The sequence below is a fragment of the Phoxinus phoxinus genome (genome assembly GCF_949152265.1).
Source record: "Phoxinus phoxinus genome assembly, chromosome: 16".
Classification (NCBI taxonomy): domain Eukaryota; kingdom Metazoa; phylum Chordata; class Actinopteri; order Cypriniformes; family Leuciscidae; genus Phoxinus; species Phoxinus phoxinus.
This window is the reverse complement of record NC_136891.1, coordinates 10,590,401-10,614,445: the sequence shown is the minus strand read 5'-3', so window position 1 is coordinate 10,614,445 and position 24,045 is coordinate 10,590,401. Positions and strand designations below refer to the sequence as shown.

The following is a 24,045-nucleotide window of genomic DNA, read 5'->3' as shown; positions in this document are numbered from 1 at the left end:
TTCATGCACTATTATACGTGTTCAGAACCCATTCTATAGTCTAATATGAGGTAGAAATTAATATTTAAGTCGTTAAAGGTAGGGTAGGTAGGATTTATATAAAAACTTTTTACCAAATTTGATTAAACTTTCTATATATATCAATGCATAATTAAAATGTAAGTACTCTGATAAAAAGAGTATAAAAATCGAGTGACTCTAGACCGTTTAATCTTCATTAAACACAGCTCATTATTTCCATTCGGGACGAATCACAGGATTGGCTTGCGCGACTGTCACTCGACGTCGCCATGACTACCGCCGTTATTACTGGCTCTGCCCACGTGCGCGCAGTCGCGCACCCGTTTTTAGGTGGGAGTGAATGGAATTAATGAGCTGTGTTTAATGAAGATTAAACGGTCTAGAGTCACTCGATTTTTATACTCTTTTTATCAGAGTACTTACATTTTAATTATGCATTGGTATATAAAGACAGTTTAAACAAATTTGAATAAAAGTTTTTTTTCGACAATTCTGACCTACCCTACCTTTAAATTCAAGTTCACGTAAACCCACCGCTGCTGTTGTCAGTCATTCTCCATCCAGCATCAAACAGCGCGTCGAGTTCGGTTACGACAGTCAACAGCATGATACTCTCAACAAGATGATTCAAAGTTAATATTATTATACTTGATCTGTAGATAAAGGTATGGTTTCGCATAAAATTACTTTATCTTGCTGGACTGTATTGCTGTAATCGTTAGCCTACTTTCTACCGGTTGTCTCTCACAACACCGGAGTAGAGCACTATGATTGATTCACGTGCACAGTAACTGAAATTCAAAACTGTTAAAAGAAAAGAATAAATAAACTATTGCTTAGATAGATACTGTATAATTACCTACGCATCAATATGTCTTTCCTTCGTGCTTTGAACTCTTCAATGTGGACTCGACGCGCTGCGCACTGTGACTCATGTTGCTTCAAGCGCATCATTCTGCACTCGCGATGCGCATAAGCGCTTTGTGCCGCACTGTATTGGGGCCTTTTATATTATAATACTTTTGCGCAATGACATATTATTAATAGCCTTTCTTGTTCTGTCCTACTCCTATCTATCATATGTTGCTGCCTCATTAAACAGCTGTGCTATAATTAAATAAAAAACATCTTGATTTTATAGTAGGCTATATTGCCTACATAAAAAAAAAAAAAACTTTGATCTTGTTATTAGGGCTGTAACGATTTACGATATTAAACCGAAATCGCGACACTCAGATCCACGAACCTGTGTCGCGGTATGAGAAGGCAGATCGCGATCGACACACCCCTTCCCTGACTTATCTTTCTCGTCCAGAATAGATCCTAGGGCTGTGACGGGGTCTTTTACATATTAGGTATGGGAATTTCAAGCAAAAATAATATTCGAAGATCGCTGGGTATCATTTGATTATTATTTAAAAAATCGCACCTCTCCCCCACACGCGCGCGCGCGAGCACACACACACACACACAAGCAAACACCAGAGCAAGTGAGCAAAGCGCGCGGTGTTTGCTTGTATGTGTGTGTGTGTGTGTGTGTGGCACCGGCGCGCGCGTGAACTGGAACTCACCTCATAAACGAATCGAAACTTATATAGAAAGCTTGAAATACTTTTACTTGATTTAACGTTAATTCAAAACATAAAGAAATGGCTGCTTAGGCTAATTCGTAGGAAGTGTGCATTTCTCTATATAGGCGCGTTCACTTTTTGGCAAGCGTTATTCCTGCGCTTGAGATGCGGGTCATGCGGAATAGGCAATATTTGTGGTTTACAGCACAGACAGTAAGCCTCGGTTACCTCAGAAGAATTTTTTAACATGCTCGAATCATCTCCACAATGGAGTATAGTTCTGTTTGTTTTTCAAAAGTATTTTGTTACAAGAAAACAGAGTTACAGCTTTAGCTATTTATTTATTTATTTATTTGGCTTTTAAAATCCTCCCTCCTCGCAAGAATCGCGGTTTGTATCGAATCGTGGGTCAGAAATCGGGATACGAACCGAATCGTTGGTTTGCTGTATCGTTACAGCCCTACTTGTTATTCATGAATGTATTTTGCATCAATACAAAGAGCAATGTCTAACGTTTTACCAGATTTAGTACTACACTTATTGTCTCTTAATTGTTCCCCACTAAATGTTTTTTTTTACTAAATGCTCAGATTTTATAAAATTAATAAATTTTAGTGCTGAATTATCCACTAATCTAGTTTATAATAGCATTTTTGTCATAGATTATGATCATATATTTTTCTGATTTGTTGTTTTTCTTTATAATGAAGTCTGTATTAAGTAGATAGTGTTTAACACACAAAATAGTGATTATCAGTTCAATACACAGGGTTATAGAAATTCTACTTGATTTTTTAAAAAAAAACTGCCCTGGTATCGGATCGGTATCGGTCGATACTCAGCATTTTTGGATCGGATCGGTTCTAAAAAAACTGGTATCGGTGCATCCCTAATTGTAATCATTGTTTAAACTACGTACGAGGCACTGCGAGTGCGAGCTGACATCACGTTTGTCTCTCATGCTTGTTTTCACTGTGTGATGTGTCAGTGCAGTTATAGATATGTCCCCAAATGAGTTTTTGTCTTATATTTCTATCATATTATGTTGTTATATTAGAATATCACGAGCAAGAGTGCCGTTTTCCTGTGCACAATTGCAAATGTGCTATTTATTTTATACAACAGTTAAATTAACAATTAAGTTAACATTGTGTGTTATATTGTCAATATTGTTTGTTTCCCCCTTTATTTCGCCGACGAGAATTTCATAATGAAACTGTAGTCCAACAGACAGTGATGTTTTTTTTTTACTGAAATCCGCGTTTTGAACAAATCATTTGATTCAATGAACAATCACTTGTTTTTTAAAGGGGTCATGACATGAGAAACCAAATTTTCCTTGATCTTTTGGTATATAAGAGGTCTTTGTACCATTAAAACGTCCTGCAAGTTTCATAGCTTAAGACTTCCTCCCCATTATAAACGAATCATTGATTTAATCAAGCTCTAAATACAGCTCGTTCTGGATCCATGGTAAGAAGTGACGTCACGGTACGAAGTGACGTACCAGCGTTTGCATATGACCACCTCCAGCAGAAGACAACTACGCTTAAAGCGCAAGACGACTACGCTCATTTCGTATCATTGTTGCGCCTCACAAGTGTTCAGTCGACGGACAGCGAGTGGGTCTGTGTACAGGGAAATTACGATGCCACGCAGATGTGCTGTTCCTGGCTGTGGACAAACAACATCTTTGAATACGCTGCGAAAGATCCAGTCGTCAGGGGAAAATGGATGCACTTTATTTTTTGCCGACGTCTCAGTCACGGCAGTGTTAAAGCGTTTGTTCTATACATTTGAAGGATGACTGTTTTGAGAACAAATCCCAAAATGATGCTGGCTTTGCCAGAAAACTGTTGCTCAAAGATAAGTCCGTGCCGACTATTCTGGGCTCAACAACGACGACGCAAACTGTAAGTAATGCATTTAAAACTTTAAACAACTTTTTAAATACGCGGAATCCGCAAATGTTCTGGCTGGGGGCGTTAATAATTGCTGCATAGACACTGACGTTAGCCAATCATAACAGTGGGCGTTAACACTGAACTCTTAAAGGGGAAACACCCCCAAAACAGACTGTTTGAATCAGAGGATGAGAAACAGGGTGGGAAAAGGTCATAAATCACTACATTTTAAAAGTTTTTTGTAAAAAAAACTATAGTAATACTATAATTGCACCTAAGGGAACATAAAAAAAACCCATGTCATGACCCCTTTAATGAATCGGCCGTTTGAACAAATCGGTTGAATAAATGCAGGGTCCCCGCGGATCCTTAAAAAGTATTAAAAGGTCTTAAATTCGATATTTAAAATTTAAGGCCTTAAAAAGTCTTAAAGTCTTATTTTTACTTATGAAAAGTCTTATTTTTACCTATGAAAGGTCTTAAATTTTAGATGACACTTTGACGACGTATCTAAATGCTTTCCAAATAAAAAAACTATCTAATTAGCGTATGTATTATTTTTTATTATTCTATCTTTGTGGATTTGCTTGTTCACGTGACAATTCGCGTCATTTACGGCAGCGTATTAGCCTGCGTCTGTCTCCTGCACGCGAGAGAGGAGAGGAGAGGATAAGAACGAGTAAATGTCAGTTCAATAGTAAGTTCATTCTTTGTGCTTAGGATTGTCTATGAACTATGATGATATTGTAATCATTGTTTTAACTACTGACATCGCGTTTGTCTCTCATGCTTGCTTTCACTGTGTGATGTGTCAGTGCAGTTATAGGTATGTCCCCAAATGAGTTTTTGTCTTATTATATTTATATAATATTATGTTGTTATATTAGAATATCACGAGCAAGAGTGCCGTTTTCCTGTGCACAATTGCAAATGTGCTATTTATTTTATACAACAGTTAAATTAACAATAAAGTTAACATTGTGTGTTACTTTTTATATTGTCAATATTGTTTGTTTCCCCCTTTATTTCGCCGACAAGAATTTCATAATGAAACTGTAGTCCAACAGACAGCGATTATTTAAAAAAAAAATGAAATCCGCGTTTTGAACGAATCATTTGATTCAATGAATGAATCGGCCGTTTGAACAAATCGGTTGAATAAAACTCCAACAACTCGCTTATTAAGACAGTGACTTACTGCCACCTACTGGCGGGTTTAGTTTCATATTTAAAGTAGCCTACCCTTAAATTAAAATGTTAAAATTATAAATAATTTCATATTTAAATATTGAATAGCTTTATTTATGCAATTGCAAATTAAGTGTAAATATAGTAATGCCAGTTCGGATGCCGCTTCTGTGTCACCTCTGCACTGCAAGGATGGTTTTTTATTTAATTATTTAATTTGACAGTGGTACGGTCTTATTCTAATAGAATTTAATTTGAATGTTAGAATTTGACATAAAAGGTGATGCATACCTCTAAATACGTTTAGAAATTATTTCCATATTTAGGTGAAAATGGCCCTGGAAATCAATTTAAGGTGGCAAATATTGCCCCTTAATACATTTTTTTATTTCAGTCACTACTGTGAACAGAACACTGCACAGATAAAATATGTTAAATATGAATATCTTCGTGAGTCTGCTGTCAACAACAAGCCGAAACCAGCCATGGTACCAGTACAAAATCAGTAAAATATCATTAAATTATTTATTATCAACTTTATTATCAATTATTATCAACAAAACTTTGAAAATATCGAGATATATTTTTGTTAATATTGCAAACCCCTAATGTACGGTATTAATTTTGATTTCTTCAGGTCTTAAAAAGGTCTTAAAAAGCCTTAAATTTGACTTTAAAAAATGTGCAGATACCCTGAAATGACTCCAACAACTCGCTTATTAAGACAGTGACTTACTGCCACCTACTGGCGGGTTTAGTTTCATATTTAAAGTACCCTTTAATTAAAGGGCACCTATTATGGAATTTTGAAATGTACCTTTCATGTAGTGTGTAACATAGATCTAAGTGAACAAAAACATCCTGCAAAGTTTGAAATATGAAAGTGTACCGTATATAAAGTTATTGTCTTTCAAAAGTGAGAGTCGACTCGGAGTCATTTTTATGAATCGTTAGAAGACCGAAGCTTTTTCTCTGACTAGATGACGTCAACTTGTCAAGTTATTTGAATACGATACGCCCACTTATTGCGCTCCAAGGCTCATGGCGACGAGACGCTGTGTTCTGAAGTGCGACTCAAACTCAACTTTTTTCATCTGCCCAAGGAGGAGCATTTGAAGACTAAGTGGCTACAATTCATATAACTATACCACAGAAGTATAGTCCGAGCTTGTGCTTTGTTCGCGCCATTTTGAAGACGATTGCTTTACCAACTTAAATGCAATCAAACTTGGATTCGCGAGCCGGCTGATATTGAAGGAAGGTTCAGTTCCAAGTGTATTTGCATCAGCTTCCTCCTCCGTATCACAACCTGTAAGTGTTATTAATAATTGATGCTTTTATGTTTTATGTAGCATGCTTAATAATTATTTTGTTTGTTGTGTAAGCACCGTTTAGCTTCTAGGTCTTCAAGGACCATTGTATTGAGATATGTGAAGTGTTTGTCGTTGTTTTCGGAGTTGTCTTAAAGAATAGAGTAATACCTCGTAGTAACGTAACTGCATTTTTTTTTTTTTTGTAAAAACGTTATGTTTATGCATCGGGCTAACGCAAACAAAGACTGATTGTGCTTTTACAATGTGAACTCTGGGCTATGCTCGCTAACATAACATTACATTCTTTATCTTATTTTTATTTTTTTACTACAAACTACAAAGCAGTGGACTATAATCTTTATTATAACACGATTTAATTGATAAAAGCATCATTGTACTCCGTGTTAAACCATAAGTATTATCTCTGTAAACACTGCTGGGTCATCTGACCAATCGCAGATTAGCGTCGCGCAAAGGAGGGGTTTGAAAAAATGAGTCGTTGAACGAATCATTTGGGAGTCGGTGAGCAAATCAGGTAAAAATAAATGCATATTATACGACAACTAAATAGTGCTGGGTATCGATTCAAATTTCAAGAATCGATTCGATTCCGATTCTCAAGATCTTGAATCGATTATCATTATTCGATTCGATTCGATCCGATCTGATCCGATCTTATATTTTTAAAATCAAAAGTTTTAACTGTTCATGAACAATCAAGTGTTTGTATTAAATAACATTCACAAACATACATTAATGTTGTAAAAATGTATTGTTCACTCAATGTATTGATGTTAGATAAGGCATTAATGTTAATGAATGGTGTCTTCATGTAGTGTTACCAACTAAACAGGAGATAAAACGTGTTTTATTTGACTTAATTGACTGTCCTTTTATTTAATCCAAAAATGCGTTCATATTTAAAAGGCCTTTAGATACAACGAACCGCACACGATACCACTTTAGGGGCCGTTCACATATCGCGTTTTATGCGCGTGCAAATTCAGTGAGAAGCACTTCAATGCATCTCAACAGGTCATGTGACAAAAACAAGCCTGTTACGGCCTTTCCGTAACAACATGGAAAGCTCGGCCGAACAGCTGATCATAGCTGTACAGGGCGGCTTTTTATTTCTCATCTCAATGAATATATCTAGTAGTAAAGCTAATGCAAGGGCTAGAAATCAATACATTATTTGATGATACTTCCTCGTCATCATGGAGAGCGCAGTTTGCACGAGTTTGCACCGCTTTCTCCTCTCAACAAGCGCGTGCTTTCCCTTTGCGTCTGCCGTTGCTATGCAACCATGAACAGAGGCGCGCCTTGAAAACGAATTTGCACGCGCAAAAAACGCGCTATGTGAACGATTCATTCCTCCTTTCTGGTCAACAAGTGGATTCAGAGAAACCGCATTAGCAGCGCCGCCGGTCGCCATGTCTCGGTGTGTTTATGGGGAAAATGTAGGCCTGTTATTAAATCGATCCTCTGAGTTACGGATCGATCTTTAGAAAATAATATGAAAATCGATTTAGAATTGGTGAATCGATTTTTTCAACACAGCACTACAACTAAAGTGTTTTTTGTCATTGCATGCACGTAAACCTGTTGTTGGGGACTCCCTAAACAACATTAGGAACATTTTAGATGTCATAATAGGTGCCCTTTAAAATGTTAAAATTATAAATCATTTCATATTTAAATATTGAATAGCTTTATTTATGCAATTGTAAATTAAGTGTAAATATATAGTAATGCCAGTTCGGATGCCGTTTCTGTGTCACCTCTGCACTGCAAGGATGGATTTTAATTTAATTTGACAGTGGTACTGTGTTATTCTAATAGAATTTAATTTGAATGTTAGAATTTGACATAAAAGGTGATGCATACCTCTAAATACGTTTAGAAATAATTTCCATAAATAGGTGAAAATGCCCCTGGAAATCAATTTAAAGGTGGCAAATATTGCCCCTTAATAAAAATGTTAATTTTGGTCACTACTGTAAACTGACCACTGCATATAATGTTAAATATGAATATCTTTGTGAGTCTGCTGTCAACAACAGGCCTAAACCAGCTATGGTACCAGTACAAAATCAGTAAAATATCATCTAATTATTATCCACAAAACTTTGAAAATATCGAGATATATTTTTGTTAATATTGCATACCCCTAATGTACGGTTTTCATTTTGATTTCTTCAGGTCTTAAAAAGGTCTTAAAAAACCTTAAATTTGACTTTTAAAAAATGTGCAGATACCCTGGGTTCACGCGGACTTTAATCTTTGTAACGTTAATCTCCTCCGCTGACATGGACGTACACGCATTACAGTGAGCTTTTCCCTCACCACTAACGTGCTGTTTTAGCAAGATTCCGTGAAAAAGTTTCAGGGTTTATTTTCCTTTTACGCCCCGAAGATGATATCAAGTTTGTTGAAATCCATCCTCGTTCACTTAATTCAGCTTTGATGAAACTCTTCTCAGCTAGCGCGTCTTTTCAAAGTGAACTAGCAGCCTTGTCACCTGACCTGAATACTGCGCAGACTTGCTAAAACGGACTTAGTTTTCGGGTCTTGTCGTTTCTGCTGTAAAACATGAACACGCGATGCCTTGACAGTGGAAAATACTGGCTTTTGTAGCAAAGCAGGGCTCGAGACTAACGGCGAGGACGATAGAAAATATGTTTAGGACCAACAGAAATATTCTCCAGGACGCCTACAGGACGAAAGACATTTTTGTATGCGTGTTCATTTATTACTAGCCTATTAGGGTAACTTACTTAGAAAATGGAAAAATTAACCGACCTAGCGCTGACTACAACGGAGCTCGTCTTCTCATACTGTTACTATAGTTACTCTCACTGGCCGGCTACTCACGCGGAGACTTGTTTCGTGGTACATATTTTGCGCTGCATGTCTCATAAAACGTTAAAAAATGTAAACGTCTGGGAGAATGAGTAGAGCAGACATATAGATCTGAATAAGAGTGACGACGCAAAAAAAAGAGCTCTATTCGGTAGCCATAGACACCTAATGTTATACAGCGCGCGAGGACTGAACTGAGCTATTTTTCGTGTCTGAAAGGACAAATACAAACAACATTATGTCGAAATGTCTGTTTTGGAGAGTATTCACGTAAACTATGTTGGTTGTATTGGATGTGCATCCGTGCAATTGGATCCGCATGTCATTGGACATGATGTCTTAAAGTGACAGTGGGTAATAAACCTAATGCGGTCCTGCACAACCTATGACTCTGTAAAAGCATTGACCAAGTGGTGGAGTAGTGGCTTCAGGGCACGAAGACCTCAGTACAAAGACTGAGACAGAAATTCCCCCAAATTCTGTGTTCTAAAGAAGTCATATTACACTTTAAAGCCCTTTCTCTTAATAACACGTTTCCAGATGCTCAGCTATGACCCATTACTACCACTTTGAGATATGTCACCAGTATTTATTTGTTATTGTTTAATCCAACCAACTCAACGTTAGTAAAGGGTTCAGTCAATCTTGTCAGGCGTCTATTTCAGCTGAGAAAAGTTACGTGAGGATGTGGAGAGTGTGAAAACAAAGGTACCGTATAATATATCGATATTTGATGTGGCATCGATGCATCGTATCGTTAGACATTTGATAGATTTATTGTTACACCATTAATTGATATGCAGATAAAATTAACTTTAATTAACAACAGTAATGCAAAAACCTAATTTCAGGCCTGATAGCGCTACCAACAACCGATAGGCCTACTACCATGCAGCGTGTGTAACAGATAGCTGTGATGCGCGAGCTGATAAGAGAAAACCACGCAGTGGATTAAGCGCGCAGCGGAACACTGGGTCGAGCTCATCCCACAGACATCACAACGAGCCATGTAGCTTATTATTAACTTTAACTGACGAGAGAGAGCGAGAGAACCCGCGCGCACAATTCTGTTGAATGCTCTTGATTGCTGACACTCGGCACGTGTTGGATGAAAACTAAATCGTGTAACTTAAGTAAAGTAAAAAAATAACTGTTACCCGATTTATGTATAATGAGTGGTTCCCTACATCATTACTGGACGTTTGGTTCCATGAACGCAAACATCCAAAACGCGCGCCGCGCAAACCAGTGTCTCGGAGCTCAAATACTGAATTAAATTGTCTTTCTTCGTCTTGCACTTGTACAGACGAGTCCGTGCGTTCGTCTTAAAGGGGCCGCAGTTTAATAAACCTGCTGCTGTGTTTTAATGTTAATAAAAAAATGTCAAATAAATTACTCACTGCTCTTGACTAACTAGACTACCCTTTTCAACTTTACAAAAATATACATCTATATATAATTTATACAGTGATGAATATGCAATTTTTTCCACATTTGATTACTTTATTAAAATTTCTGTACCTGTTAGATCTACCTGAAAAACTCTAAAAACTGTTTAATTCATTTGTAGCCTGCCTTTGTTCTATTGTTTTTATTTGAAATTCGATTATTTGTTCTTATTGTGACTGCTTACTTGTCTTTAATAATGTTTTTTAAATTCACATTAATTAGGCTGGTAGTTTTTGTTGTAGTATCAAAATTGGATGAAATAATTGGTATTTCACTGGTGTCTAAACATTTGTACCACTGACCCAATCCTCAGCCCTTCTGGAGCTGCTCTAAATATGTGCTGTGCTATTAAATGAAAGATAAAACAGGGAACTACACTGCGACCAAAATGGTCGCATATGCGACCTTTTGAAATGCCATTGCGACCCTAATTTTTAATGGGTCGCAAATGTATCACTGATTATTTTTGTACCTACCTTATGTTTTAGGCAATATGCTATGATTTACTATGAGCATTTATTAAAACAGAAATGTGTATTTTAAGTATACGTTTTATAACGTGCTCTGAGCATTCAACACAAAGTTGGCTTCAGCCCCGCGACTTATAAAGTAATCGGGTTGATGTGCGCGTTTATGTCACACGTTTCCCGCTGTTCGCGCATAGCTAGTCTCCTCTATTGGTTCTTTGTTTTAAACATCAGACGTAATATTAATCCGTCTCTGGTCATGATTTGGAGACAATGAGCATTGAACCGTTTTGCCGTGCTGCTTATATTTATCACGCAGTAAAAATGCCCCTCCTCGCGGCCAAAACCAGTCGTCTGTGGATGAGAATCCAAAACAATTAGTGGGACGTTGTCCTGCTTCACTTCACAGGCGCTGAGTGAAATGAGAATTTTAGAATGACGGGACACTCATTTATATGACACTTTATTCAACAGGAAGAACAGCTCGTTCCGCGCGTCTTACGTCAATGTACATGCGCAGTCCTTTGTTTCGGTTTTCAATCCGATCAAGTGTTGACATGTTCTCTCGATCGCATTACAAAAGGAATAAACCACCCCTTTCAATCCGATCGAAAATGCATTCGGATCGAGCTCAATCCGATCGATTAAGGTGTTTACATGAAGATTTTTTAGTCCGATTGAGCTGTCAATCCGATTATAAGTGTCCACGTAAACGCGCAGCTTCATGTAAATTGAAGCTTCACAATGACAGTATGAAGCACGCGAAATGTATAGACCGGTACATATCCCGTGACGCAGCACCACTCCCAACTGCATTTCGGCGTCAAGCAAACCGAGCAAGTGAGGAATCTGAATTGATAATTAAGTTCAATGTAGCTTATAATATAGCCTTATTTGTTGCTTATTATATTTCACTTAATTGTGAAGTGGATATGCATTGTTTTTTTTGTATCTTTAATACCGAATAGTCAATAGCTGCTGAAAATCTATTATTATATTATTTTATGGATTATATTTATTTTATTTTAAGAGTTCAGGAGTCTGCCCATCTGTGCCAACCATAGCATGTTGAAATCCAAAAGAAATTCATTTTGCACATTGTGTATTGTATTTTCTATTGCAGTAAATCTATTCCAACCAATGTTAAAGAAAACAAGGCGGCATGTGGTTTAAAAGATGGCAAGTAAAATAAAAAGCACATCTGTATGCAATACAGTTTCATTATTGTTCATTATTATCCAGAGTGGCTTACTATAATTAATTTGTGCGACCAAATCATGTTTTGCGCCAGTAACTGAAAAAGTTAGTAGCGCAAGTGCCACCAGTGGAAAAGGTTAGTGTAGTTCCCTGTAAAATATGATAGAGCAATAGAATGAAGAGTGAGAGTAACAGAAGCCCATACAATGCATTTTAGCAGGCTTAATTAAGCATGAAAATAACTGAAAGAAATATATATTGATGAACAAATTAAGCCAACTGATATGATTTATATTATTTTGGTTTATCTACTAATACATTTAAAAATTACAAATGTTGTGAAAATGCAGGGATCGGTTACGGTATCAGTATCGCCGAGAACCAAAAATGAAAGTAGGACTCGTTCTGCAAAAAGTGGTATCGGTCCATCCCTAATTAAGCATATTTGAAATTTTTTTTTTATTTTTTATATCAAAATAATTTAAGGGACTATTTATCAAAATGTTCTCCCAGGGGAGCACACCCCTGGATCCCGCTTGACAATTATGTTGAGGGCATATATCTTGGCTTACCTCCCAGGGAAAAAAACTCGGGCTCAGGATTTTTTTCTACTATCACCCCTGTAATTTTATAGGGAAAATTTATAGGGTCATTCTACTCTTATTAAATGTACCATTGTTCTTTTATAGTATCATACAGAACTGACCCGACAGCTTCAGTGATTATAAAAGGAGCACACTTTACTTGCTTACTGTGTAATTCAGTCAATTTGAAGATAATATTTTTGTTTTTCATGAGCCTTTCTGTGGCTCAAAGTGAATAAGTGCTCCTCTGCCGCCATCTACTGGTTATAGTGGTAATTTTTTATTTATTTTTTAATAAGTGTTTGACACAAAATGGCCTACACTAGGAATGAATAAGCCGTTTGAACCAATCGATTGAATTAATGATTCAGTCATAAGACAGTGGCTAAATCTGAAATCGCCCCCTATACCCTCAAATAGGGCTTTATTTGAGGGGACAGCAATTTCTAGTTGTTTCCGAAACCATAGTGGATGTTATTGTGTGCACTTATTTAATCCCACATTACACTGCAATAACGATTGTACAACCAAATGTACTCTCAACGGCTGTCCGAATTCACTCACTCCTTTTCATTTACTCCTTCAAGTGAACAGTAGGGGACTAACGTAGGGAATAGATGAATGATAAATTAGGGGGTGATTTCGGATTCAGCCAATGACTTGCCGCCCCCTACTGGCAGTTTGTTTTTAATTTTTAAATTATCATTTCAGTTATTTTAATAATTTAATATTTCTATATTCAAAATTAGGTGTGTGCGATATCACGTTTTTTGATCGTGGACGATTAAAATGTCTCCACGATCTGCTTTTGGAGAAATATCGTAGTATTGTGCATTCTATCAGTTGCAGTTCTGCTGCCTCCGTCTCTACAAACTGTACAACACGACGTATATTCACATGAAATGCAGGAGTGGGACACAGTAGTTCATAAAAAAAATTATTTGCATGTGCTTTAAAGCCTTGCCGGTTAAACATGTCATTCGCTGCTGATGCGCTGTTCTAACGTGCGCTTTTCTGAGCACAATACACCCGACGCACAGATGCACTTAAAGCCTGTCTAACAGCGTCTGGTTACTGGACTAAGTCATCTTTCGAGTCTTATTGCGCGCTAACACTGTCAAATACACACAAGGTTTACATAAACAAAGTTGGTTATGTCTAAAGTGAAAGCAAACAGAGAAAATTGAGAAAATCTGCTTGTCAAATGCGTGTATATTAGACTCGTTGCGTTATGGTCTTAAAGCGACAGTAGCCTAGTAAACATGCTGCCGCTTGTCCTTAAAGGGATAGTTCACCCACAAATTAAAATTCTGTCATTATTTACTCACTCTAATGTTGTTCTAAACCTGTATTCATTTCTTTCTTGTGCTGAACACAAAAGAAGATATTTTGAAGAATGTGGGTAACCAAACAGTTGCTGGTTGCCATTGACTTCCATAGTAGGGAAAAAATATAGCCTACTATGGAAGTCACTAGGGTACATTAACTGTTTGGTTACCCACATTCTTCCAAATAACTTTTATTTTCAACAGAAGAAAGAAACTTATTCAGCTTTAAAACAACTTGAGAGAGTAAATGATGACAATTACATTTTTTGGGAGAACTAGGCCTATCCCTTTAATGTTAATAAAACAACAAAACACAGAGGAAATCACTCATTGCTCTTGTGAAGTCTGTTTTATTTTCATATTTGTTCATTTAATTACCTTCTTCAATGCTACTGTTAAATACAGTACACCTACTGTAGCTGAAAAAACAAAGTAATTTTAAACCTTATTTTTAAACAATTTGTAAAACGGTTGATTTAATTTGTATAATAAGTTGTGTATGTGTAATGTATATCTTTGTTCTTAATTTTAATAACAAAGAAAATGACAAAGATTTTTATCTTCGCCACTTTGGCCTAAATGTCTGCCATTCTTTTTATTTTATATTTTGTTACCTATAAGGCTTTGTTTTTAAAATGGGGATATTAGTTTGGCTGTAATTCTCAGTCACTTGCAAAATGGTAAAACCAACACGAAAAAGAAAAGTGATAAAATCGTGAATCGTGATTTTCCTGAAAAAAATCGTGATATGATATTTTTTGCCATATTGCCCACCCCTATTCAAAACAAATCTCATAACATTTTTATCATGAATTTAAATGCATTCATGCCACTTTTGAGCCTCATTAAACGGTCTGTAAATATACCTAAATGCCACTTTTGTTCATCTATACCACCTCTGCAGTGCAAAGATAAATTTAGTTGATACTAGGGCTGCACGATATTGGAAAAAAATTACATTGCGATATTTTTTTCCCCAACGATATATATTGCGATATTGAGAGCCATAACTCCAGTCTAAAGACAATAATTACCATTCCATGATATTAATAATTTTACTAATAAGCAAGCTTCATTACAAGTGACAAAAAGGTCACTTAATATTTTATTCCAAAATTAGAACATTTCTGTAAACACAAAGCAGAACACATTTTTAAATAAAACAGCAGCTTTACACCAACCCCCTGATTGGTTTACAACAATATAACTTAAAATAAATATATTTTTTATAAAACAACTTAAGCATTTTGGTTCACAATCTTTTAAGTCAACTTTTCTTAGCCAAAGTAAAACAGTGTTGGTGTTGGTCACCATAATCATATGAAATAAACAAAATGATATAAAGCTTTAATATATTTTGTATTAAATCTTCTAATCAGATTAGAGAACATGTTTCTGTAAACAGAAAAGCCGAACACATTTAAACAGCAGCTTTACCGCCTCTGTCAGCGTCACCACTCCCACCACGCGCATCAAGAGCTGAGGGAGCACCAAAAAAATAGCCTAATGAAAAATCTATAATTCTAATGCCGATATTATTATAGATACAGACCTCCCAAGTCTACCGGAAGTTCCGGGACTTTCCCGCATATTGATAGCGGCTCACTGATGGCCCGCGAATTAGTTAAAATCTCCGGAATCTAGAGCGAGCGCGCCCGCGAGACGTGCTCCAAACCGCGCAGCGCGTGCACGGCAGAGAGGCAGAGAGGGAGAGAGAGCAAGAGACCGCGCGCGTGCCTCATGAAGCGCGTAATATCTCCCGCTGGTGCTACTGTGCTACTACCCTTCACATCGCATGTTCCGACGATGTGACTATCGCTCACTCGCACATCGCGATGTCGATGTTAAAATCGAATATCGTTCAGCCCTAGTTGATACTGATTTCATTTGATTGGTAACTTTATTCTTCTTGATTGTAGGCTATATTATTATTTTAACTAAATTTATAAATGTATGAAATTGACAAAGATGACACATTTAATAAGGTTAGACATGATGTGATTCTGATGTGAAAATAAATCGATCGAACTACCAAGCAACAATTTCTGATGTGTAATTGTTCAAGTTCAGACAGGTAATCTTTCTCTCAAAATCGTTCAATACTAGGCTACTGTTTATGCATCAGTAAGTCATGCAGTGACTAAAATATCAACTTCACATCGTTTCTTTTATGAAAATAATCTCATTTAAATTGTGAATAAATGATATACAGAAAGCGATCAAAGAACAATCTTTCCACACAGCGCGAGTTTATCTGGACACTTGGCAAACCCGTTATGAAATCAATGACGCACATTAAACTGCACAACGAAGCTCTTACTGTATATCATCGTGTTTGCATTGGTGAAAGCAGAGAGAGTGCAGAAACTGCGTTGCAATGATAAGATTCTCGTGATCAATCAACAACAGACTGTCATCTACTTCCTCAATGCTCATCATGGCAACATTTTATGTGATGGGAATAGATCTAAATACTTTAAAAACTTCTGACGATTCGTTCATCTCGATAGCTGTAATAGTAAAAACGTATAATAGCTGTAGTAACAGTATTCAAGAGAGTTTCACATGTAATAAGTAGCTATTTCATATGCAAGCATGTCAGCCAATCACAGTAGTGGCCGGTTACACTAAATCTCACACAGACACGCCCCTTCAAACAGAGCATTCAAATCAGAGGCTAAAATCAGGCTAGGAAAAATGCCTTTTATTTCTAAATTATGACTATTTTTGATCTAAAAAACATACTAACATTATAAAATAATAAAATAACCCCATGTCATGGGACCTTTAAGATAAGATTATGCATTTAAGAAATGTCATTCTGTAATCGACTTTGTCCTAAATTAAGTCCTAACTAATATGGTTACCAAACAGATAAGAAAGGATTCTAAAGTTAGGATCTTTCTGTAATACGCCCCCAGGATTTCACCTTTTATGGGGATGTTTTTGTTGTTGTTAGTTAGTATGAGCATTGATTATGGACTAGTATTAATACATTTCACTTTTCCCTCTTTCTAGATACACCTAAATACCAGAGGGAGTGAGTCACGAAGGAAATCACAATGTGTTCTATACCGGGGCTCCCATCAACAGGTTCAAATGTACCTGTTCTTATTACCAGAGTTAATCTGAGTCCATCATGTGTTCTTGTAGAGTTTTGGGGAAATTTTGACCAAGACCGGAGATTTGCTTATCAGCAGCTGAAAAAGGAGATACAATACCCCAGAGAGAGTTTCTGTGAATCAGATGGAAACCCTGGTGACTTGTGCCTTGTACAAGTGTATGAAACATGGTATAGAGCCCGTATAGTTTCCAGAGACACTGAAGAGTACAGCGTGTTTTTAATCGATGAAGGCAGAACACTGTGTGCTACTGTTAACACTCTAGCATGGGGAAAAAGTGACTTTTTCTATCTTCCCCCTGAAGTTGAATTCTGTGTTCTTGCCAATGTGTTACCACTGTCTCCTGAAAATAAATGGTCAGCAATGGCCTTCGAGTTCATGAAGACCTTCTGTGGTCGAAGAGTCAATGCTTCGGTTCAAGATGTTCTTGTGCCTCATCGAACATTCCTCCTTGACATTCCTAGTCTGTCCAGACAGATGTTTGAAATGGGCTTTGCAAAGAAATTGTACAGCGATCGGTTCAAGGAGTTTGTTGCAAGATCTTTACAGACCAACAATGGAACTGGAGAGCCTCAGAGAATTTCTTCCATAAGGCCAAAACCAGTTGAGAGTATTAAGCAAATGGAGAAGCAGCAGGCCTACATGTTCCCAGAGCTGCAAACTGATACTGTTGAGACTGTCATGGTCACAGAAGTAACAAGTCCATTTCGAATATTCTGTCAGCTTAAGGTTTTCTCTCAGGAGCTGAAAAAGTTAACCGAACAGATAACTCAGCATTATGAGGGAAGAGTTGGCAGAAATTTTGCAAGACCTGAGAATTTGGGCAGCCCGTGTGCATCAAGAGGAAGTGACGGCAAGTGGTATCGTTCAGTGCTGCAGCAGGTCATGTCTGCCAACAATGTGGTTGAGGTTTTGCAGGTGGATTACGGGAAGAAACAATTTGTACAAGTTGAGAATGTCAGGCATCTTGCCTCTGAATTCTTCAGGATGCCTGTTGTAACGTACGTGTGCTCCCTTCATGGAATAGTCGACAGAGGTGTTGGATGGACAGCTTCACAGATTGATTATCTGAAATCGCTCCTGCTCAACCGTACAGTGATTGCAAAATTTCAGTATCAAAGCCTTTCTGAAGGTGTTCACTATGTTACGCTTTATGGAGAGGAGAACACAAACATCAACAAATTGTTTGAACTGAAGCAGAATTGTTCACTGGACTCTGAAATGACTCTTGCAGATTTCGCTGTTCAGAAGAGCCCAACATCTCAGAAGAGCAAGATTTTGGAGACAACAGAGATCTCACACATTGACGAAACCTACTCTGACCTTAAAGGGAACAAACCAGTCTTTTTCACTGAAAGTCTCACACCTAACACTTCACATCTGGCTGTTGTGCAGCACGTTGACAGCCCTGGAAAGTTTTGGGTTCAAACTCAGAGTTACGCTGATGAATTCGACCAGCTAATGAATGACCTTGGAAATCTGTACATTAATCCAACAAGCGCTGAAGGATTGATAAAAAAGCCTGTTGTTGGTCTCCTCTGTGCAGCTAAAGCCCAAGATGGTGTGTTCTATAGAGCAGCTGTCTTTAAGGTAATTGACAAGAAAGCAGAAGTTTACTTCCTCGACTACGGCAACACAGAACTTGTTGATTGTTTCAACCTCCGACAGTTGCCTCTGAGATTCCAGCAGCTGCCAGCTGTGGCGGTAAAGTGCTCCCTCCATGGGATTAAATCGAGACTGAAACACTGGGACGAGAGGGCTACGTTGTTCTTTTCAAAACTTGTCGAAGACAAAAAACTTGATTTGCACGTACAAGACAAGCATCAAGACATTCACATGGTTCAATTAGTGGACCCGAGTTTAGATGGAGAAAATGATGTGAATAAGTTGTTGTGCAATGCAAATTTTGCAGATAGTGAAAAGAGCATTGTGGATAATTCTGTCGTAAGATCTTGTGCTTTAAAAACCACACACACCTCCGGCATATTCTTGACAGGCACTCGACCTCAGACGCCTTCTAGTTCTTCTGCTGTGGTGGAAAGTGCATCGGTTTTCAAGGAATACTTGTTTCCAATTGGAAGTTCACTGGAGGTAACTGTATCCTACATTGAGAGTCCAAATGACTTCTGGTGTCAAAAAGCCCGAAATGCTGCATGCTTAGAAGTGCTAATGCAAGATATTCAGCGTTTCTATGCTCACAGTGAATTTCAGCCACCTTTGGAAGCAGCTTGTGTTGCTCGTCATCCTGAAACTGGGATATGGTACAGAGCCTTGGTCATTCAAAAGCACCAAACGCCACATGTTGAGGTCTTGTTCGTTGACTATGGGCAGACAAAGAAAGTTGCCATTGAAGATCTTCGAAAGATCAGTCCAGGATTTTTGAAGATGAAAGGACAAGCCTTTCGATGTAGTTTATATAATCTGATCCACCCTGTTTCCCACTCCGCTTTAGACTGGAGCCCTGAAGCCACATTACAGTTTCGAGAGTTTGTTGATACTGCAGCATCCATGAACGTGCCTTTGAAATGCACCATTTTCGCTGTAATGTATGATTCCCAGAAAGTTGTATTCAATGTGGTGGACTTAGAGACCCCATTCCAAAGCATTTGCAATCTCCTTGTCCAGAGGCGCCTAGCTGATCGTGCACCCTCTAAGAGAGCGCCTCTCCCACCCTTTCGCCTGGACACCTACTATTATTCCACACATGGAGTCAAGACTGGATGTGAAGAGGAAGTTAGTGTCACCAGTGTGAAAAGTGTCACTCAGTTCTTTTGCCATCTCACCAGGAATTCAGATGAGATTGAGAAACTTGCAGACAAGGTCAATTCCCTATGCCGTCAGCTAGAGGTAGCCAAGTGTCCTCAGACTTTTGGAACGGTTTGCTTTGCAAAATACACAGATGGACTTTGGTACAGAGGCCAGATAAAGTCTTCAAAACCTTCAGTGGTGATCAATTTTGTGGATTATGGCGACACATTGGAAGTTGATAAATCAGACTTGCTGCCAGTTCCAATTGAAGCAGGAGAGATGATGTCCGTCCCAGTGCAGGCAATTGAATGTGGGCTGTCAGATATGCCAGACAATGTGCCATGTGCAGTGGAAAATTGGTTTCAGAATTTTGCCGACAGTCATTGTTTCACTGCTTTGATTGTGGCAAAAGAACCTGGAGGAAAGCTTATGGTGGAACTTTATGAGGGAAAAACTCAAGTGAATGCACTGATCAGACAGAAGTTTCACAATGAAATCCATAGAAGTGAACCAAGCCCACTCAAAGGATATAGTTCAAAGAACCGAAGTGCAGAAGTTCAGGCAGAGAGCCTTGGAAAGGAAAGTTCCAGTGGTCTTAAGAGAGCCCCCACAGACCAAGTTCAACAATCCCGGGAAAGTCATGCAGCGCAACGAGGAAACGTTGAATCAAAACAGCCACGAAGCAAGTGGGGATTCCATACAGATGATGGACCAGAACCAACAAGAGATTTTGGGACAATCCATAATTCTCAGAAGCAAAATGAACCACAAAGAAAGTCCAATGCTAGAGCTGATGTACGTCACCCATGTACATCTGACAAAACTGATGGTGTTAAACCAAAGTCCCAGGCTCTTCTCAAAGAATCGGCGCTCCCAGTGAAATTAATAAAACCTGGTCTAGAAGCTGAGGTATTCATCTCTCATTGCAATAGCCCTGGTAGCTTCTTTGTTCAGTTTGCAGCTAATGAGGATGACATTTACTCACTTGTAGAGAAGTTGAATGCTGACCAGTCAAGATGCACAAACATTGATTCTAGTGAGATTCGTGAGGGAAACATGGTCTGTGCAATGTTTCCTGATGATAACTCTTGGTACCGTGCAGCAGTACGAAAAAACATTGATGACAAAATTGACGTTGAATTTGTCGACTTTGGAAACACGGCTGAGATTTCTGCCTCAAAAATATGTCGCCTTGATCAATCATTTGCTTCGTTTCCTAGGTACAGCATCCACTGCTCTGTACATAAACTAAATGTTGACAGCATAGACCAAGAAATTGCACCCAACTTCAAACAAGTAATTGATCAAAACATTGAAAAGGTCATGTGCACATTCGTTAAAATGTCAGGGACCGTGTGGGAAGTGAAACTCAATGTTAATGGTGTAGTGCTGGGATCCACCTGCAGGCCTGAAGTTGCACCAGCAGCTGAGCTTTTGACTACAGGTGTCATGCATCAGATGTCTGATATCAAGGTCTGTACCCATTACAAGGACCCTGACATATCAGCTGGTCAAACGATCAATGGATACCCCTCATTTATCAAAGGTCCTCAGCTCTTCTGGTGCCAAAATGCGGAAATGGACAAACTTCAAGAGATTTCAGAGGCTTTACAGAATGCTGGCAATGCATCAGGTGCAACTTTGAGTGAGGACTCTGTGCCAGCTGGAAGTGCTTGCATTGCTCTCTTCAATGAAGACAATTTGTGGTATCGAGCTAAAATAACATCTAGGGACCTTGACACACTTTCCATTACCTTCGTAGACTATGGAAATGAATCAAAAGTCAATATGGGTGACGTCAAAGCACTTCCACCCGAGCTATCAGATGTGCCCCCTCAGGCATTTAACTGCCAGCTTGAAGGTTTTGATCTTTCCAAGGGTTTCTGGGATAAGAAGGCAGAAGATGCTTTTTTTGATCTAGTTAATGACAAGCTTTTTAATATCACTTTTGAGAAAATGGGGGACTCTGAAACGCCACACTTCGTCAAGCTGGATTGTAATGGTGTTTTCGTCAATGATGCCATGAGAAGCTATTGGAAAAGTCAAAGTCCTGAAACTCCATCAGATGAACTCTTAAGTGGAGCAGAACTGGTGTCTTCTAATGACTCCGTGACTGCTGAAGTTAATATTGACTCTGAAGTTACTCTTGATGCAGACACTGAGCTTGTTGACAATACGTGCACTTCAGTTCTTGAAATGCAACTTTCTGAACAAGAGCAGCTTGATTTACTGAGAAATACAGAAGCTGGAAATGAAGCTCAAGATGGGCCACTTGAGATGACTGCTGAAAATGTTGCCTCATCTGATACTTGGAGTATAGTGCCCTCTGAAACACAAAGCAACCTGGATACCACATGCATTACAGAAGATGAACCAGCGTCAGGTTCAACAAGTCCACCTGACACATCAAACCAGCATGCCTTTGCTAAAGAGACAGATGTTGACCCAACACCTTTTCCTGTAGTTTTGCCACAGCAATCTGAGGAAGCAACATCTAGTACTTTCTCAGAGAATATAGAAAGCTTCTTGATGAATAACACTGATTCTCAATTATGCATTGTTGAGGAACCAGATTCACCATCATATGAGATCATTCAGTCAGGTAAGTCTGCATTTGACACTTTTTGTGGTACAACTTTTAAACATAGTGTTCACTTTATGCAATAGGTCTCCCTCCTTTTAATTATTTATATTTTATTTATATAATAGTAATAATAATTGTAATTTTTTTTAAGACTTGGGCTATTTGAGGCGATCGACAGAGAAGCCTGTTGGGTCAGATTGTGTGATCTGGTCTCATGTAAGGAGGACTTGGTGCACAGCACGAATTTTAAAGGTTTCTGAAGATGCTGCATTGGTGAGTATCTTTCTCTTCAAATTCACAAATGCTTGTTTTAAGAGATGCCCTTGTTTTTTCTGGTAAAGAAACATGTACTTTTTGTCTTGTCTAACTTAAAATTCATCTTCAGGCTATTTTTTTCTTTCTATATTTTTTAGGTTTTGCTTGTTGAGCATGATTCTGAGATGGTAGTAGATCCACTCAACATCTTTGAAATTCTGCCAGAGAAGCCATTGCAGGTGTGAAACACTAGAATCTACTTTTGCATTTGTGTCTAAAAAATTAGAAAGCATTATTTACTCATCCAGTGTTTTAATTGCAGATTTCAAGCATTGAAGCTACAGTTCCAAGTGGTATGTATTATATCTATATCTATTATGTGTTATATCTTTTAACGGAAAAAATAGAGAATACTTAAACACAACAATTCTCATTCTCCACCAATGCCGTAAAAGGTGACAGCATTTTTTTCCTCTCTCTTTCTCTTCATTTGAATCAAATTGTAACTATTCAAGATGTAACCGAGGGAACATGTACCTCATTGAAGAACAGTGCTTCAAAGGTAAATGTATGTTTAATCGTGGTAAGTAGAATGTTTACAGCATTTGGGAATAGAACAACATGTAGAAACCAATTGTATCTCTGTATACATTAGGACAAAGATGCAGAATATGGAACTACAGTCACTTTGGAGTCTGAAGAACCAAATGGTATGAGTTTATATACCTATTTACAGAATGCATCACATTCTGTGTGATGCATTAAGAAAAAGCTATATACTTGCATTAATATTTTATACTATGGTGTAAACCATAAGTGCAAAATTTAGTTCAAAATAGCATTTTTTTTTTTATGTCAAGATGAAGAGGAAACGATCATTGACCAAATGGATCCAGGTGATGAACTTGCAGACCAGGTACAGTGTGATGCTATTTTACCAATCAAAAGCAATTGAATGACAGTAATCAGATAACTTGAAGAGTCTTAACATGTTCATGTAAATAAATGCAGCCTCAAGACAAGGGGTGTGTGTCCTGCTCCATTGTTTTGGTTGAAGATTCTGAGGGTAAGTGAACTTGCTTTATATACCCATTTATTAAAAGGTTTTGGTACTTAAATTATTATGAAGTGTATAGTACACGTATTCTATGAATGTTCTGTAGTTTGTATAATGTCTGTTTGCATAAAATCATTCTAAAAGGGCTATGATCAGCTGTTCGGCCGAGCTTTCCATGTTACGGAAAGGCCGCTGGTTTTTGTCACATGACCTGTTGAGATGCTTCTATTATAAGCCGCGCGCCTACATTTGAAATGACGAATTTGCACGCGCATTAAAACGCGATATGTGAACGGCCCCTAAAGTGGTATCGTGTGGTTGTATCTAGTTTAAAAGGCCTTTTAAAAATTAAATATGAATGCAGTTTTGGATTAAATAAAAGGACAATCAAGTCA

General features: G+C 37.9%; 1 protein-coding gene across 8 annotated transcripts in view; it reads left to right on the top strand.

Annotated features, from left to right (window-relative positions):
• Nucleotides 1-24,045, top strand: part of tdrd6a (tudor domain containing 6a) — a 49,145-nt gene that overhangs the window by 10,286 nt on the left and 14,814 nt on the right. For 4 of the 8 annotated variants that reach the window (XM_079639654.1, XM_079639653.1, XM_079639650.1 and 1 more), the window contains exons 2-9: nt 16,903-22,356; nt 22,490-22,611; nt 22,752-22,832; nt 22,916-22,946; nt 23,109-23,155; nt 23,249-23,303; nt 23,454-23,509; nt 23,605-23,659. In XM_079639654.1, coding sequence (XP_079495780.1) covers nt 16,947-22,356; nt 22,490-22,611; nt 22,752-22,832; nt 22,916-22,946; nt 23,109-23,155; nt 23,249-23,303; nt 23,454-23,509; nt 23,605-23,659 — 5,857 coding nt within the window. In that variant the 5' untranslated portion in view covers nt 16,903-16,946. Of the gene's footprint in view, nt 1-16,902; nt 22,357-22,489; nt 22,612-22,751; nt 22,833-22,915; nt 22,947-23,108; nt 23,162-23,248; nt 23,304-23,453; nt 23,510-23,604; nt 23,660-24,045 lie in introns of all 8 variants that reach the window. The other 4 variants (XM_079639652.1, XM_079639651.1, XM_079639648.1 and 1 more) reach the window with 1 other exon arrangement.